The sequence below is a fragment of the Microcaecilia unicolor genome, chromosome 6 (genome assembly GCF_901765095.1).
Source record: "Microcaecilia unicolor chromosome 6, aMicUni1.1, whole genome shotgun sequence".
Lineage (NCBI taxonomy): Eukaryota > Metazoa > Chordata > Amphibia > Gymnophiona > Siphonopidae > Microcaecilia > Microcaecilia unicolor.
Genome location: NC_044036.1, coordinates 121946821 through 121965793, shown reverse-complemented (window position 1 = coordinate 121965793; position 18973 = coordinate 121946821). Strand labels below are relative to the sequence as shown.

The window sequence follows — 18973 nt, the reverse complement described above, 5'->3', positions numbered from 1 at the left end:
TGAATGACTATAACTCCAAGAAACGATTCAAAAATGTTCTACAGAGAATTTGCTCAAGCAGGATTATCTTTTCTGCTAAACAACAACAGGGTACGAAATAGGAAGGAAAAATCATAAACTTCACCCACTCTACTGCATCACAATAATAAGACCCATGAAAATAAGGGGCAATTTTCTGACAGGGCAATTTGAAAATTATTATCTGAATATTTTTCTCCAGTTTTCTATTATCTTCATTTCTAAACTCATGTTGGATCCCATTCCCTATCTCTATCGATATGTACCTTAAGGATATAAGATGGTACCAGATTTGCTGTCATCATTCCATATAATGCCAACCACATTTTCCTAACTCACCGGGGATGATATTGTTGTTAAAAGCCCAGGTTATCTGGGGTAGAGGAACTCCTGTAGCTTTGCAAGTAAGCCTCAGTTGGTCTCCTTTATTTACGGATATGTCTCCAGGAAGATCAGTAAAAGCTGGGGGGATGTACACCAGTAGATTGACTGTGTGCATGTCTTCTCCTGCAGCATTGCTAGCAATACATATGTAACTGCCGGAATCTTCAGGCTAGTGAAAACAAAAGAGTTAACGAATTTTTACACATCCATAAAAACAGGTTTCAGTATCTTTGCAATCCTCCTAAAAAGTCATTGTTCTACTGGTATTAGATGCATTATGGCTGGAATAGACTTCCTGAGCCGGTACGTCAAGCTCCATCTCTGGCTGTCTTCAAATCTAGGCTAAACCCCAGTGGCGTCGCGAGGGCAGATGACACCCGGGGCAGGTCGCCGCTGCGCACCCCCCCCCCCCCGGGTGCAGCGCGGCGCACCCTCCCCCCTCCGGAGCGCAACCCCTCCCCCCCCCCGAGAACAAACCTGGAAGGCGGTGAGGGGCGGGCGGGAGAGCCAATCCGCCGAGTGCACGCCGCTGGGCGGTGTCGGCGCCTCGCTGGTTCCCTGCTCTCTCTGCCCCGGAACAGGTTCCGGGGCAGAGAGAGCAAGGAACCAGCGAGGCGCCGACACCCCCCAGCGGCGTGCACCCAGGGCGGACCGCCCCACCGTCCCCCCCTTCCTACGCCACTGCTAAACCCCCACCTTTTTGATGCTGCTTTTAACTCCTGACCCTTACTCACTTGTTTAGTATCCATATTGTATCATTCCCACCTTAGTAATTCCCTGATCTCTTATTTGTCCAGTTTGTCTGTCCTAATTAGATTGTAAGCTCTGTAGCACAGGGACTGTCTCTTCATGTTCAAGTGTACAGTGCTGCATACGTCTAGTAATGCTACAGAAATGATAAGTAGTAGTAATAGCAGTAGTATTATATCAAGGATAGTGAGCTTGAGGCATTTACGTGGGCAGAAGAGGCACCTGCCTGTTTAAACCATTCTGAGTGTGCCAAGAGTTGATATTTAATGGCACTTAAGCAGACAATGCCACTGAATATTAACTCTGAGTATCACGGCAGTCTCTTGTTATTGCTGGAGCTCTCCGGGGTGGAATTGGGAAGGAACTGGGAGTTATACAGACAGTGCCTGCCTTGCTACCCAGACAAGTTGGACTGCACATAAGGCCGTTAACAATGTGGGTATGGCACTGAATAACGGGTGTATCCGCATAACTTGCAGGCACTATCAATGCCTGGTATTCAGTATTGGTGCCTGGGTATCACACACTATCCCCTGGATTCTATGTAGTGCACCTTGAGTTGTGCGTGCACTTAACTGGTTAACAAGCCAATCAGTGCCGATAATTGCAACTTAACAAGCAATTATTGACACTATTTGGCTTTGATTAGAATTTGCACACACAACTTGCTACGCATATTCTATAAAGAGGGACATAATCGAAACGGACTCCCAAGTTTTTCTGAAGACGTCCTTGCAGGACGTCCCCGTGAAGGGGTGGGGAAACCCGTATTATCGAAACAAGGTGGACGTCCATCTTTCATTTCGATAATACGGTCGGGGACGCCCAAATCTGGAAATTTAGGTCGACCTTAGAGATGGTCATCCTTAGACTTGATCGTTTCTGATTTTCGGCGATAATGGAAACTGGCCAGGGTGTCTCCAGGACCAGGTTTCGGAACCACTGGAATAACGAATAGAGCCGGGATCAGTGCCCAACTTTTAGGCGTAAAGATTTACACCAACTGAACCCTGAGGTAAATCCCTATGCCTAAATTAGGCACGGATCCCTTGAATTCTATAATAGTGCGTGCATCTTTAGTGAGCACCCCTGACTCACCCATGCCCCTCCCATGGCCACACCCCCTTTTTAGTTGTGCACTAAAGGATTTGCACCCACATCTTTATAGAATTGCGCTTAGCAAGATGTGCATTTAAATCCAAATTGTTGCCAATTATTGGCACTAATAGGCTCATTACTCAAATAAATTGAATTGCATGTGCAATTTTAACCATTGTTTTTAGAATTCCCTTGCAAGCATTGTGTATGTTCATAGTTTTAAAGATAATCCATCCGATATTTAGTGCTATTTAATTGTTCGGAACGGATGCTGACCGGTTAAATAGGGCTTAACTGGCTATCCGCTGATATTCAGCGGGGGATAACTGGCTATCCTCCACTGAATATCCGCAGTTAGCGGCTGGTGGATAACTGGTTATATCACACGATATAACTGGCTATCCACTGATTTGTAAACTGGGTTTGGCAATCATATTTGGCCACATCAAACCCTGGTATATCTTTGTCTGGTTTAAAGATAACCGGCTATGTCTGAATATCACAGCCAATTATCCTCAAACTAGCTGAAAAAAATCCGGATATTCACTGCTGGTCAGTGGAAACCACATGGACCATATATGGGGGCCGATGACTTGATTGGCTGTAATGTTTCATGTTGTGCTGATTGTTGTTCATAAAGGCAGGTTATAAAGCTGTTTTACATTACATTAAATTAATATACTATACAAAAAAGTCAAGCAAATTCACTGAGTTAGTGTCAGCTGTTGTATTTACTGTAGTGAATGAACTGTGATGTTTTAAAATTGAACAACTTACAGCAGCATTATCCAAAATCAGTTCCCCATATTGCAGCACAGTGTATTTTCCTAGTGTATCTGTCAGTGGAGGACCTTCTTTCTTCTTCCAGGTTATTGTTGGGACTGGAACGCCCTCAGCTATGCATGGTAAAATAGCTTGAGAATTCTGCACAACGGAGTACTCTGTCTCGGAATGGCTGATTCTAGGTGGGGCTGTGGTAGAAGAACAAGATTTCAATTACTGTCGCTCAGGATCTGCAAAGCAGTCACTAGGAATAACACAGCCACACTTATTCTTTGTTAGACAGATTTAGGCTGAATTTAACTTGTCTTGAGTTGCAATTGAAACAGACATGAATCAGAGCCAAATCCAAATAAATAAAAGATCAATATTCAAAATGAGGGGCTTCTGGCCATTTAAATCACGTGTCAGGGGCTAACTGGACATATTCTGCAGCACTTAACTAGAAGTGCCACTGAAAATGCCCAGTTAGTGCCAAAACCACCACTGTCTATTTAGTGGGTGTTCCAGGGACAGAGCCCACACTTAACTAGTTTTTTTTTTTGTTGTTGTTACATTTGTACCCCGCGCTTTCCCACTCATGGCAGGCTCAATGCAGCTATAGAGGGTTAAGTGACTTGCCCAGAATCACTGCCTGTGCCTGAAGTGGGAATTGAACTCAGTTCCTCAGTTCCCCGGGACCAAAGTCCACCACCCTAACCACTAGGCCACTCCTCCACTCTGTTATGTGCCAATATTCAGCTTTCAACTGGCGAAGGAAACTGCATAAATAGGGCTGCACAAAACACCAGCTAAGGGGCCCTTTTACTAAAGGGTGGTAGGGCTACCATGCTGGTAGCGTGCAGTAAAACTGCACTACGTCCAGGCATGCCCAGGCACCCTGCTGTAGTTCTGCTCTTGTCATGGGCTAGAAAATAAAAATTATATTCTAGTGCAGGGGGCGAGGAGTAGGCATGACCAGTGATAATTGGAAAGCAGACGTCCATCGCTGTGTACTGACCGACTTTTTACTGCAGCTATTTAAAAGGACCCCTAAGTGCTGAATATCACATACAACAGACTAAGTTTTATCCAGCCGCGTATGCCTGGATATTTAATGCCAGTGTTCGGATATGGCCTGGCATTGAAAATCTGAGTCTAAAGCCAGCAACAACCACAAAATTGCTGACTACCACCAGCTGAATATCTACATAAATTAATTTAATAAATCACAATCATAAACCCAGTCTATAATCAACAGACTTCAGCAGCTTTGATTGTGAACAGAAAGGCAACCAGTATTCTTTTACCAGGGCACAGGTGACTGCCAGAGGTTTTAAGTAGTCAATGGTGCCTTACCAGACAGAGGTCATTCTATGCTACAGTTTTTGGACTGGAAACAATTATAAATTTAAATAAAAAAGTAAAATTTCACAATTTATAAATTTCAATTTTTTGCAGAAATAAAATAAACAAATTGGGAAATGAGACAGCAGTATGTAACAGTGTGTTAATGACTCAAACACTAGTATTTGTTCATAGCTGACTCGCTCAAATTTATTTGATGATTGCTCTTTGATTACATATCAATAAAGTATATTGGATAAAGATGAAAGCAGGCAGATCTTCACCTGACATGGCAGCAGAGACATCTAAAGAAAAGCTTGAGTAAGTCCCATGCCTTTGGGTACTTTCCTGAAGATATAATTCTGCATTGTTTTACTTTTAATCAAGCATTGTTTGTGTCTACTATTTATATATCAGGATCATCGTCAACTGAACCCTAATGCAGGGAAAGGCCAAAACACGGTCCATGTCGAATCATCAATAAATAGTTTATGCTAATAAGCAAGGAAAGTAGGCACCTATCCTGCTTATTTTCGAAAGTGATCGCCAGCCATCTTCCGGCATAAATCGGGAGATGGCCGGCGATCTCGGAAAAGTGGCAAAATCGGTATAATCAAAAGCTGCTTTTTTGACAGCATCGCCACTTTCCTGTCGCCTCACTGGCGAAAGTTCAAAGGGGCGTGTCACCGGCGAAGCGAAGCGAAGGCGAAACATGGGTGGGCATGGGCGTGGCTACCAGATGGCTGGCTTTCGCGGATAATGGAAAAAAAAAGCGGCATTAAGCAGTATTTCGCCGGCTTTACTTGGTCCTCATTTTCTCGACCAAGCCTCAAAAAGGTGCCTCAACTGACCAAATGACCAATGGAGGGAATGGGGGATGAACCCCCCCCCCCCCCCCGTAGTCCCCCAGTGGTCACCAACCCCCTCCCATATGAAAAAAATAAAGCACTTTTTTGCCAGCCTGTATGCCAGCCTCAAATGTCATACCCAGGTCCCTGACAGTAGTATGCAAGTCCCTGGAGCAGTTTTTAATGGGTGCAGTGCACTTCAGGCAGGCAGACCCAGGTCCATCCCCCCCCTACCTGTTTCACTTGTGGTGCTAAGTGATGAGCCCTCCAAACCCCCCCAACACCCACTGCACCCACATGTAAATGCCCCCCTTCACCCATAAGGGCTATGGTAATGGAGTAGAGGTGTGGGGAGTGGGTTTGGGGGGGATTTGGGGGGCTCAGCACCCAAGGTAAGGGAGCTATGCACCTGGGAGCTATTTGTGTATTTTTTAAACATTTTTAGAATTCCCCCCTAGGGTGCCCTGGCATGTGAGGGGGACCAGTGCATTACAAATGCTGGCTCCTCCCACGACCAAATGCCTTGGATTTCGCTGGATTTGAGATGGCCGGCATTTTTTTCCATTATCGCTGAAAAACAAAACCGGCCATCTCAAACCCGGCGAACTCTGGCATTTGGCCGGGCTAAACCGTATTATCGAAAAAAAAGATGGCTTGCCATCTTTTTCGATAATACGGTTCCGGCCAGCTGTTGCGCCGCCGCCAAAATAGATCCCGGCGATGTTCGATTATGCCCCTCTATGTTACTTTATAGACTTTGTATCAATCAGTTGCCCTCAGTGCACATATAGATAGGGAGTAATTCTATAACTACATGTCTAAGGGGGTAATTCTATAAGAAAGATGCCAACATTTAGGCACTAAGGATAGGTGTAAATGAGTGTTTCCCAAGTCCAGTCCTGGAGTACTCCTTGTAAGTCAGGTTTTCAGGATATACACAATGCGTGTAAAATTTAGGCGTGGATCACATGTCTAAATTTACATGTTTGTATCTTAATTGATTCCAATTAGCATCAATAATTGCTTGTTAAAAAGCCAATTATTGGTACTAATTGGCTTGTTATTCAATTAAATTGTGTGTGCAAATTTGCACATGCACGTTTTGATGACTTTTATAAAATTAAGGGGTTAGTGTCACTGAATATTCCACTGGCTGGTCCTTATCCAGTTAGCAGCATCTGCTAACTGGGTATGTCCCTTTGAATATCAGCCAGATTATCTTTCATTTCTGTAGTGGATACACTAGCTAGCTTATTTTCGAAAGGGAAGGACGCCCATCTTCCGACACAAACCGGGAGATGGGCGTCCTTCTCCCGAGGTCGCCCAAATCGCCATAATTAAAAGCTGATTTTTTGCGTCCTCAACTGCTTTCTGTCGCGGGGATGACCAAAGTTCATGGGGGCGTGTCGGCAGTGTACCGAAGGCTGGACGGGGGCGTGGTTAAGAGATGGGAGTCCTCGGCCGATAATGGAAAAAAGAAGGGCGTCCCTCACGAGCATTTGGTCGACTTTACTTGGTCCCTTTTTTTTCACGACCAAGCCTCAAAAAGGTGCCCGCACTGACCGGATGACCTCCCCTTACTCCCCCAGTGGTCACCAACCCCCTCCCACCCAAAAAAAAACAAAACTAAAAAAACTTGTGGTGGTAAATGTGAGCCCTCCAAAACCCACCCGAAACCCACTGTGCCCACATCTAGGTGCCCCCCTTTATCCCTAAGGGCTATGGTAGTGGTGTACAGTTGTGGGGAGTGGGTTTTAGGAGGGGTTTGGAGGGCTCAGCACCCAAGGTCAGGGAGCTAAGCACCAGGGAGCAATTTGTGAAGTCCAATGCAGTGCCCCCTAGGGTGTCCAGTTGGTGTCCTGGCATGTGAGGAGGACCAGTGCACTACGAATGCTGGCTCCTTCCACGACCAAAGGGCTTGGATTTGGTCGTTTTTGAGATGGGCATCCTCGGTTTCCATTATGGCCAAAAATCCGGGGCCGACCATTTCTAAGGTCGACCTAAATGTTGAGATTTGGGTGTCCCCGACTGTATTATCGAAACAAAAGATGGACGCCCATCTTGTTTCGATAATACGGGTTTCCCCGCCCCTTCGCGGGGACATCTTTAGAGATGGGCGCCCCTTAGAGATGGCCAACCCCGTTCGAAAATACCCCTCCACGTAGACTAAAAGGATTAAAGATCAATGATCAGCAAGCAACATTTGTAAAGGCTAAAAGAAACAACACTATGAAATGGAATGAAGATGTTATACTTGTCTTGGTTGAATGTATTTCAAACATAAGTGCAATAATTCCCAAGAAAAGATCAGTTTCTAATTGCATGGGATGCTTTAGGAAACTTGTGATGATTTGGTACAAAAGTTTTTTAACCTGAATTCCAAAGGTAATGAAATACTGCTTCGGTGGTATGCAGTAGAAGATGGTGTTTTGTAGGAATTATGCTGGCTTCCTTGGTGGCTCTGTTCTGTGTGCGTGTTTTTGTTTCATTAAATATGCAGTAAAAAGACTCATACGGGGTGGAATTTGAAGATTATTGCTCTAGGTCACTCCCACAAGGTTACCAAATCTTACTTACTTTGAACAATGAGATCCATGGTGGAACTGCTCGATCCTGCTACATTGGTAGCTACACAAGTGTAACGTCCAGTATCTTCAGGCTGTGCAAATGCTATTTGCAGAGTGCCAGTGCTAAGGATTCTCTGTCTCATTGATTCTGTGATCTTCTGTCCATCTTTATACCAATTGACCTCAGGTGTTGGGTAACCATCTGCCTCACACACCAGTGTCAATGGCTTATCTACCACAACTGTGTATTCTTTGGGGTGTGAGCTGATTACAGGAGGAACTAAAAAAGAAGTAGACAAATAATTATAGAGTCTGCCAGGCAATGATGCATCTCCACACACGCTATTTACTAAGCATTTTTCCCACATAGACAACAAATGGGGTAACACACCTCCTTTTTGTAGTACAACCACAGCGGTTTACTGATATTATATGCAGGTACTTTCTCTGTCCCTAGTGGGCTCACAATCTAAGTTGTATTTTTTGTACCTGGAGCAATGGAGGGTAAAGTGACTTGCTCAAATGGAAACCAATATTCAGCCGGTGGTGATCAGCATTTTATTAAATACTGACTATCGCCGGCTAGATTAGCATCGGATATTCAGTGCCTGGCTATGTCCGGCACCGGCACTAAATATTGGGGGCTAATTTGGCTGATGCTGGCCATCGGGGCTTATATGGGTCCAGCCAATATTCAGCCAGGGCCCGCATAAGACAGTTATGTGGGTGCCGACTGAATATTGGCCAGCTGTCATATAACTTTTTTTGTGTTATGAAGCCCCCCGATCCCTATGGATGAGGAGTTTCTGGGTAGGTGATTATAATTTTGGAAGGCAATAGAGGAAGTCTTTAAATATTGAGAGCTAGCCTTTTGCCTCATATACGATTACCACAGAAATCAAAAGATAAGTACCTGTATATAATATGTATGCCGCATTGAGCCTGCCATGAGTGGGAAAGCGCGGGGTACAAATGTAACAAAAAAAAAAAAAGATACTCCATAGATTAAAACATTTAAAACAAATTATATGGAAATATTTATTGCATTTGTATCCCACATTTTCCCACCATTTGGTAGGTTCAATATGGCTTACATATTACAACAGAGACGGATTACAGAATGTCAGTTAGTTGATGTGAATTACTTAATGCCAATTATCAGTAATAGCATAGATTGCATTTACAAAGCATTTGGGAGGAATAGGTAGTATTCCTGAGGTTATTTCGGGTGTTTTTAGTGGTTAAGAAGTTATGAAGTCGCAGAGGGGAGGAACTTCCTCAAAAGGTGTGTTTTTAGGTTTTTCCAGAAGTTCAGGTAGTTGTTTGTGAGTTTCAGGTCTTTTGGTAGTGCATTCCAAAATTGGGTGCCTATGAAGGAGAAGCTGGAGGCGAACTTTACTTCAGGCCTTTGCATCTGGGGTAGTGGAGGGTTAGGTATGATCTTGTTCTTTCCATCAGGTTTCTTATTGGTAGGTCAATTAGTTCAGTCATGTAGGCCGGTGCAAGGCCGTAGATAATTCTGTGTACGATTGAGCATATCTTGAAGGTTATTCGTACATTGATTGGTAGCCAGTGTAGACTTTGTAGTAGGGGTTTCACGCTTTTGAAGCATGATTTTCCATAGATAAGTCTGGCTGCTGTGTTTGTGATATTTATCGGAAGTGTTTTTTGAAGCATCTTATAAAATGGCGACACAGAGGTCCATACAGAGAGCAGTAAGCTCAGTCAGAGGATCAGGGTTCAAATCCCACTTTAGCTGTTTGTGGTTTTTTTTTTTTAATTGTGAGCCTTCCAGCAACAAAAAATACGTACTGTACCTGAATACACCACCTCAATAGCCTTCAGGCTTGCAGGTTGCTAATATATTCAGGTATAGTAGGTATTTATCTGTCTCTGGAGGGTGCACAATTAAAAAAAAAAAAAAGAGCTGAAGTGGAATGTGAACAAGTGTCCCTTGATGCTCAGTCTACTGCATTAACCATTAGGCTACTGCTCAGACCTGCATGCTGCCCTCTTAAGAATGGCCATAGTACCTAAAGCTATCATACAGCCTGCTCTTCCTTATTTGTTTCATATTATGAGAAGAGGAAAGGGGACAGCAACCACTGGGGATTAAGGAGGTGTTGTACCTCAATCCATCCAGTGGACAGTTGCTAATCAGAGGAGCTTTTTGTAATCTGGACGAGCCAAGTACCATGTCTAAATAACAACATCCATTTTTTTTAGACAGACATCCCTTTCCGTTTTGGTCCCTCCCTAGTCACAATGAAGACACGCCCAGATCATGCGCCCTTGCCATATGGGCGTAGTGCAGTGTCAGATATCCATATCCTGGCTTTATATAATCAGGAAACCTAAATGCCAGTTTTCATACATCTAAAATAAGAAGAAAGCTTCTAAAATTAACCACCCTAGGGTGCTATATACTAAACAAGTTTCCAAAAATGGGAGGAGTGTGGTAGCCGTGTTAGTCCACTCTTAAGGTTATCAATAGAAATCAAACAAAATAAAACATGGAAAAGAAAATAAGATGATACCTTTTTTATTGGACATAACTTAATACATTTCTTGATTAGCTTTCAAAGGTTGCCCTTCGTCAGATTGGATCTGACGAAGAAGGGCAACCTTCGAAAGCTAATCAAGAAATGTATTAAGTTATGTCCAATAAAAAAGGTATCATCTTATTTTCTTTTCCATGTTTTATTTTGTTTGATTTCTATTGATTACCAAAATGGGAGAAAACCTTCAGTGCACAGCTCTATTAGGTAGGTGAAATAAGGTCAATGCAGCAACACATTTCTGACAAGATTCCTGCATCTTTCCTGATTCCATAAATAAGTAGGCTTATTTTCAATGCCTTTAATGTTGCAGCAAAAAATTATCACATAGCCATTGCATTCTATTCCAGTGACAATATCTCTGAATTGTCTATCACTATGCACCCTAATAATTTCTTTTCTAATTTTTTTATTTAATGAACTTAGTCAAAATAAAAATGGAAATTATAAAATGCAATAATTTTCACTTGTTGAATGAGTTTCGAAAATAGATTCAAACAAGTTTTAAAGGCACCCATCATTAAAATCATTACACTGGCAGCATTCCATGACTAAGTAGAGGATGACACCAATGACGACCAGCCGTGAACATAAATATGAAAAGGTATCCTTTATTGAAAGCACCAGCAAAGAAGGCACAACACAGGCCGTGTTTCGATGGACGCAGCCACCTACATCAGGGGTCACGAGTCAGGCTCGACAAAAACCTGATGAGTGCATCTTGTGCATAAGATCAACAATAAATAATAAACTTGTCCACACTCTGATCTTAGCACTCATCAGCTTTTTGTCGAGCCCGACTCGTGACCCCTGATGCAGGTGGCTGCATCCATCGATACACAGCCCGCATCGGGTCTTCTTTGCTAGTGCTTTCAATAAAGCGATGTCCACAGCTGGTCATCATTGGTGTCCTCTGCTTTGATTGGATTGTTCATTTTGAGGTAGAGGCTTCTTCCTGTTTTTTCTTTTGATCCAGCATTACATGACTGTCACAGTATGGCTTCAGAGGGTCCTTAATCTTTGGAGGCTGATGAACAAAGGGAAAGGGGAAAGCCAATAGGAACAGGTCATTTTCCTGCTATGGGAAACAATGAGAAAGGGGAAAGAAATACTCCCAGTGCCCTATAAGTGACTGGAATTAAACAGGTCTGGTAACTTACTATCCTAGCTAGCAAGTAAATTAAGACTGGGCACAATCCTACCTACCCAGTATTGTAGACCCTCCAAAGGTTAAAAAAATGTATTAAACTAGTAAAAAAAGAACTGGTTGGGACAGGGTAGTGTACATCCTAGAGGAACAGTTTAGGAGATGGCAAAGTGTGCCTAATAAATGGGAGTTGAGGATGTGCTCTCATCTCACAGTTTCTACGGCTGTAGTCTTGGAGGATCTTCTGAATCTAGAATGGTACAAGGGGGTGAGTGCCTCTCAATGATCTTCAACAGATTGGATTCTTCTTGGAGTGAAATTGGGCTTGTCTCTGAGCTTCAGTGGCTATACAGGAAATGCTAATAGAAATATGGAAAGCATGGTTGGAGCTCCCAAAATAAAACTGAGAGGAGGAAATGCATTCTTGGGCTTCCAAGGCTGGGAATGGTGTTCCAGTCAAGATTGGAGATTGCTGTATACTCTCACCCACACTCTAATTGTATGCTACTTTTCATGCAACCATGTGATATTTGTTGTCCTGTAAGTTGGAATAGTGTATCTAATAAAACTACAAGGATTTCATAATGGTTGATTGTGTGTCAGATTCTTGTGCCTGGGATTATATTGCAGGCAGGGCCCGATTTAAAATTTTACCACCCATTGGTAGGACCGCAAGCAGGGCCCAATTTAAAATTTTACTACCCACAGGCAGGACCGTAGGGTGAGGGCCCGAAGACAGGAATGCAGGAACTGGGATGTTGGGCCAGAGTGCCGTAATGCTGCCAGAGGATAGCTTAAGTGGGTAGGAGAGGGCTCCTTCTTGGCTTGGATAGTTAGCAACAAAGCAACACAAACAGAAAAAGTAATCCAAGGAGGAAGAACAAGCAATGGTTCACTAAGGCAAACGTTATTGGATGGGGACTCAACTTGGCCAAGTTTCGGCTTTGCCTTCAGCAGGGGTCACCAGATTCTTCAAAACAAAATGTAAAGAGTTCACTCCAGCAGAAAAAAAACTCCTCATTACCCAAGCATAGAAGTGTTTCCTCTCATTGTATCAATCATATGGTATGACTTTTACATTTTGTTTTGTTTTTGTTTTAGATGTTCCTTTATTTTACAAAATTAGGTTTGATGAATACTGTGAATCTGTTTCTTGGGTAGCAGGACCAGTAATGTAAAATGCCTTACCATTTAAGATTAAATAAACAGATGGAAAGATTCAGAAAAAAGATTATTTCAGGAAGCATTTGGTCACTCATTTAAGCCATATCTTTCTGATAAGCCCATAACATGTTCATTCTAGCTGATATAGCTTGAATGAGCCTACATCTGATTAATTTCTACTGACCTTTGTTGGTCTGCCTCTGAATTTTGGTAACAGATAAAGAACACTAATTTTATGCGTATGTTTTTAATTGAACACACATGTTTGGTTATAAGCCATACAGATTTGTAGATGGAGCATGGTATAAATTGAATCAATCAATCAAGAGATACCTCTGAGGACTATATTGTACATGGGCAGCTTACCTTGAACTTTTAGCTTGATCTTCCCTATGGCAGTCCCAGCTGCATTCTGTGCAACACATATGTATGTCCCAGCATCTTCCACAGTGGCCCTTGCAATCTGCAGGCTCCCATCAGGAAGAGCAGTATAGTTGCCTCCTACAATGGGGGGGTTGAAAAATGTTAGAATAGATTTTTCTCAGACACTTAAATGAAAGCACAGACCTGTTAAATTAACACTGATAGTGGGAAAAGGTAACAGATGCATTGCTCAAGAATATAATAGTGCAATTCAGTAGATTAGAGATTTCATAAGGGAAATCTTGAAGAAATGAAGAGTAAAAGATTGGAGGAGCAGCAGCCTATCTGGATTATTCCTCACAGAAAACTTCTTTGCACACTAACCAGTCAGAGGCTTGGAACAAAGAGGATAATATTCAGGGGCGGGAAAGGCTAAAGAGGTTAAGGCTTTTCAGCTTGGAAAAGAGATCGCTGAGAGGGGTTATGATTGAGGTCTACAAAATCCTGAGTGATGTGGAGTGGGTGGAGGTGAATCGATTTTTCACTCTTTCAAAAAGTACAAAGACCAGGAGACAAATAGGAGGAAATATTTTTTCACTCAAAGAATAGTTAAGCTCTAGAACTCATTGCCAGAGGATTTGGTAATGGCAGTTAGTGTATCTGGGTTTGAAAAAGGTTTGGACATGTTCCTGGGGGAAAAGTCCATAGTCTGTTATTTAGATGGACATGGGGGAAGCCACTGCTTGCCCCAGGATTGGTAGCATGGAATGTTTCTACTTTGAGATTTTGCCTGGAATCTTGTTACTCTCTAGGATTCCAGAATCCTTGTATTCTTTGGGGTTCTACATGGAACGTTGCTACTAATTGGGTTTCTGCCAGGTACTTGTGACCTGGATTGGCAACTGCTGGAAGCAAGTTACTGGGCTAGATGGACCATTGGTCTGACCTGGTATGGCTATTATTATGTTCTTATGTTGTTATGCTAGCCATGGAGTTTAAATGAATACAAAAAGTGTCATTATGAGGGCAATTCTATAACTGGGCACCTCCATCTAAGGCACCACAAGGGTGGGTGGTAGAAGACTATTTTAATGGATCCCATGCACCTAGATTCCTTTATAGAATACTTGTGTAATCCCGTATGGGCATGCCTATCATTTAGGCGCCCACAGTTACATCAGCCATAGAGCAGGCGTTAAGTGTGGAAGCCTAAATGCATCAGGAGCTTGTGTAATTTACAGTATTCTGTAAGTTACCTGTGTAAGTGGGGTCCTCTTCTCTGTCCTGCCTATGCTCCATCCCTTGTACACCCTCTAACAAATACGCTATCAGGCTTATTTTCGAAAGAGAAGGGCGCCCATCTTTTGACACAAATCGGGAGATGGGCGTCCTTCTCCTAAGGTCATCCAAATCGGCATAATCGAAAGTCGATTTTGGGTGCTCTCAACTGCTTTCCGTTGCGGGGATGACCAAAGTTCACGGGGGCGTGTCGGCACCGTAGCAAAGGCGGAACTTGGGCGTGATTAAGAGATGGGCATCCTCGACCGCTAATGGAAAAAAGAAGGGTGTCCCTGACAAGCACTTGGCTGACTTTACTTGGTCCATTTTTTCTTGCGACCAAACCACAAAAAGGTGCCCGAACTGACCAGATGACCACTAGAGGAAATCGGGGATGACCTCCCCTTACTCCCCCAGTGGTCACCAACCCCCTCCCACCCTAAAAAAAAAAACCTTAAAAAAATTTTTTTGCCAACCTCTATGCCAGCCTCAAATGTCATACCCAGCTCCATGACAGCAGTATGCAGGTCCCTGGAGCAGTTTTAGTGGGTGCAGTGCACTTCAGCCAGGCGGACCCAGGTCCATCACCCCCCACCTGTTACACTTGTGGTGATAAATGTGAGCCCTCCAAAACCCACCCGAAACCCACTGAACCCACATCTATGTGCCCCCCTTCACCCCTTAGGGCTATGGTAGTGGTGTACAGTTGTGGGGAGTGGGTTTTGGGGGGAGGGGGGTTGGGGGGCTCAGCACACAAGGTAAGGGAGCTATGCACCTGGGAGCAATTTGTGAAGTCCACTGCAGTGCCCCCTAGGGTGCCCGGTTGGTGTCCTGGCATGTGAGGGGGACCAGTGCACTACGAACTCTGTCTTCTCCCACGACCAAAGGGCTTGGATTTGGTCGTTTTTGAGATGGGCGTCCTCGGTTTCCATTATGGCCGAAAAGGTCGACCATCTCAACATTTAGGTCACCCATCTCTAAGGTCGACCTAAATGTTGAGATTTGGGCGTCCCCAACCGTATTATCGAAACAAAAGATGGACGCCCATCTTGTTTCCATAATACAGGTTTCCCTGCCCCTTCGCGGGGCCATCCTGCGAGGACGCCCTCATGAAAACTTGGGCACCCCGTTCGATTATGGGGTTTTGTGTGCACACGTACACAGGCAAATTCACATGTATAGTTAGCAGTGCTGAACATACATATCTGTCACTAATATCCATTTATACTGAATTTCGTTGCTATATGGATAATTCTCAGTTCTTGCCCTCACTCTGCTCTCTCTGTCCCTCACTACGGGGCACCTTTACCAAGCTGCAGTTAAAAGGCCCCTGTGGTGTAAAAAATGCTGAAAATCAACAAGGCTATGTGGGTGGTGATGGGGGAACACTTACCGCCACCCACTGAGGTGGCGGTAAGGGCTCCAAGCACTGTCCAATTACCGCCAGATTAGTGCCATGCTAATAATTACAGAAAATATTTCTGTAGCACCGGAATTGGAGCACACTCGAGGCAGAAGTACCGCCAGCGGCCATGTTCGGCCGGTGGTAGTTCCGGGTTGCCACGCGGCAACCCTTTAGTAAAAGGCCCCTATATGGATAGTGTGAGGCAGTTAGACAAATGTTTGCCCCACCACTATCCATACATACTTTTAAAATCAACAGACAGCAGACCTATATGTTTACAAGTAGTTGATAAAATCATGTGCATTTGAAAACTGACCCCCAAAATTATAAATTTGATAAGAAACTGGCTGAACAATGGGGACCACTCTGATGAAGGGAAAGTGACCAGTGGGATCAGTGCTAGGTCTAGTCCTCCTTATGATACTGAGGAAGGGTTAGAAGAGGATTGCAAATGATATGAAAATTTGCAGAAGGGTAAATATGATGGAAGGGGAAAATAAGGTCAAGGATTATTTTAAAAATTTGAAAAATCGTCAATGGTATGGTTAATTGACAAAAGAAGGAAAAGGAAGAAATGGAGCAAACCAAAAATAAATCAAAAAGTGGAGTCAGTCAGTAAAAGTTGGAACCAGATTCTTTATTTGACTCAGCAACTGTAAACAAGAGTAAACCTGACACAGCTTTGTTTCGGCATACCAATATGCCTGCGTCAGGGATAATATCTCTTGTATAAAAATTGCAGAAGAAGAATTTAAAAAAAACGGTTCTATATTCAATAATTCACTTGGACGCAACTTCATTGTAGCTCAGCGAGTACAGAGCCTAAAAAAGGCATAAGCCTGCAGTCATTAGTAGAGAAAGGGAAGTTACATTTCCACATTACAGTTTTAGACATCACATCTAAATCACACACACTGACAAGGTACACCACACAATTCAAAAGAAGAGCCACCAAAACAGAGCATGGACTGCACTCTAAGCCACAAACAGAATGACGGGGTTAAAAATGTTCTCACATATAATGAAAAGTTGATCTAGCAGCTTCCCTTCACCCCTTCCCAGTCCACAAACCAAATGCCACATACATATGTGTGACAATGCTCCAGTGGGTTTTATCCATCCAGAGAGCTGGGGAAGGGAAGGGAAGAGGAGATGGGCGGGCTCTGGACTCGGGCCAGTCACCTATGTCCAGGTTAATGGCAGGGGTTAGCAAAGCCAGGTTCTTGGCTCCCTTCTAGTGGTGGGCACCTGGAACAGACTTCCAGCAGAGGTTACAGGAGTTGAAACAGGGATAGAATTCAGGCATGCACATTCACAAAGGGAGCAGAGTGAAAGAGAAGGAATCAAGAGAAGATCTCAAATCAAGGAGGACCTAAAGCAACACAGTAAGCAGATACAAATGAACAGATTACATGGACCAAGCAATCTCTTTATGTTGACACATTCCATGTTTCTATCAACGTTCCACTTGTAAAACAAAATACTGAGCACGTGATACCATGAGTGATGATATTGATGCCCTCTTTCTGCCAGGTGATCATAGGACTGGGAGTCCCCAATACGTCACATGGTAAATTAATGGGGTTGTTCAGAATGACTTCAAGAGTATCAGGCTGGGCTTGAATGACAGGAGGCTCTGAGAAATTGACAACAGACAAATCAAGCCTGGTTAATATGAAATCAATACCCTATGTATTTAGTTAACAAAACTAACAAAAGTCTAGCTGTACGTGCGATCTAAAACATTAAACGGCATATTTTTTAAATATATTTTTCTGCTCTATTCACGTAAATTATCTCTCTGCTTCATTCACATACAACCAAATTTCTATGCAGAATATTTCCAAAGAAGAACTCTACTAGGTAGTTCACTTTGGCAGAAGATGATGGAATCAACGCAGACATTGGCAGCTTGAAAACCCACATATGGCGGTCCGGCCTCATTAAAGTCTTTTTTTCCCCCTCCAAATTATTTGTCAATGTCATGGGAGTGGTGCTTATTTTGTAAAGATGTCACCGTAAGATTTTATTTATAAGTTTAAGAGAAGATCTAATTTAATCAGTAAATACTGCATCATATTTTAACAGGAAATGTCCCAACATTTAGTGTTGAAAATGTTCATATTTCAAAAATGACAGCTGCAAACTAGTACATACTGTTGCAAAAAACAGTTTCCCAAAACTTGACCTAGAGAAAATCTACAAAACATTGCCTATTAAAAGGAGGCTTCAATTGTCTTTTCTTAACAGGAAAGTTCAGGTATGAGATCCATACTCAAGGGGGTCTTTATTTAGCAATTTCACTTCTAGAGATGAACCGTGCAACTAAGCGTAGATAATCATTTGAGAAATGTTTTTTTTTAATGTTTTGACTATATCTGACTGCCATTGAGCAGTGGATAAAGGGGAATCATTTAAGACTAAGGGGTCCTTTTACTAAGGTGTGTTGAAAAATGGGCTGCGGTAGTGTAGGCACGTGTTTTGAGCGTGTGCAGAAACATTTTTCAGCGCACCTGTAAAAAATGCCTTTTTACAATTTTGACCGAAAATGGATGTGCGGCAAAATCAAAATTGGCACATGTCCATTTTGGGTCTGAGACCTTACCGCCAGACATTGACTTAGCAGTAAAGACTCAAGCGGTAACCGGGCGGTAATGGTCTATGCCGATTACCGCCCATGAGCCGGAAAATAAAAATATTTTCAAGCGTGCACCAAAAATAAAAATACCGCATGGGCCACACAGTAGCCAGGTGGTAACTCAGAGTTGGTGCACATTGGGTGTGCTTAGGTGCTTACATGGCATAGTAAAAGGGCCCCTGAATGTGGCCAAAACCTAAATTCTATTGCTTTTCAGCCATCCAATGCAGGATGCCCCTTCCCACTTTTCAATGGGTACAATATCCATCCCAATTTTACAGAGCATTCGTGACCTGGGAGTGGTGATAGATTCATCACTGACCATGAAACTAAAAAATGTTGAGAATAATACAAGACGTTTTGTGGGTTTTTTTTAAGTTGATAACTGTTAGGAGGTTGAAGGATTTTCTTAATGAACAAAATTTTCATACAGTGGTACAGACTGTGATTTGTCCATCTTTTGATTAATGTAATGGACTTTTGGTTGGGATTTCCATTGCCCAAAATACCACAGCAAGAGTTATTAGTGGATGCTCATGTTTCTCCCACATTACACTAATATTAAAGAAATTACATTGGTTGCCAATTGAACAGAAGGTTGGCTTTAAGATTTGACTAGTAGTTTTTAAAGTGTTGAATAATTGTGTTT

The 18973-nt window shown here is 43.0% G+C and overlaps 1 protein-coding gene across 2 annotated transcripts in view; it reads right to left on the bottom strand.

Annotated features, from left to right (window-relative positions):
• The window catches only part of HMCN1 (hemicentin 1), a 672624-nt gene that overhangs the window by 117320 nt on the left and 536331 nt on the right, over positions 1–18973 (bottom strand). For both annotated transcript variants that reach the window (XM_030206904.1, XM_030206905.1), the window contains exons 79-83: positions 17185–17322; positions 13007–13141; positions 7782–8051; positions 3028–3221; positions 358–571 (exon numbers count right to left, since the gene is read on the bottom strand). In XM_030206904.1, coding sequence (XP_030062764.1) covers positions 358–571; positions 3028–3221; positions 7782–8051; positions 13007–13141; positions 17185–17322 — 951 coding nt within the window. The remainder of the gene's footprint in view (positions 1–357; positions 572–3027; positions 3222–7781; positions 8052–13006; positions 13142–17184; positions 17323–18973) is intronic.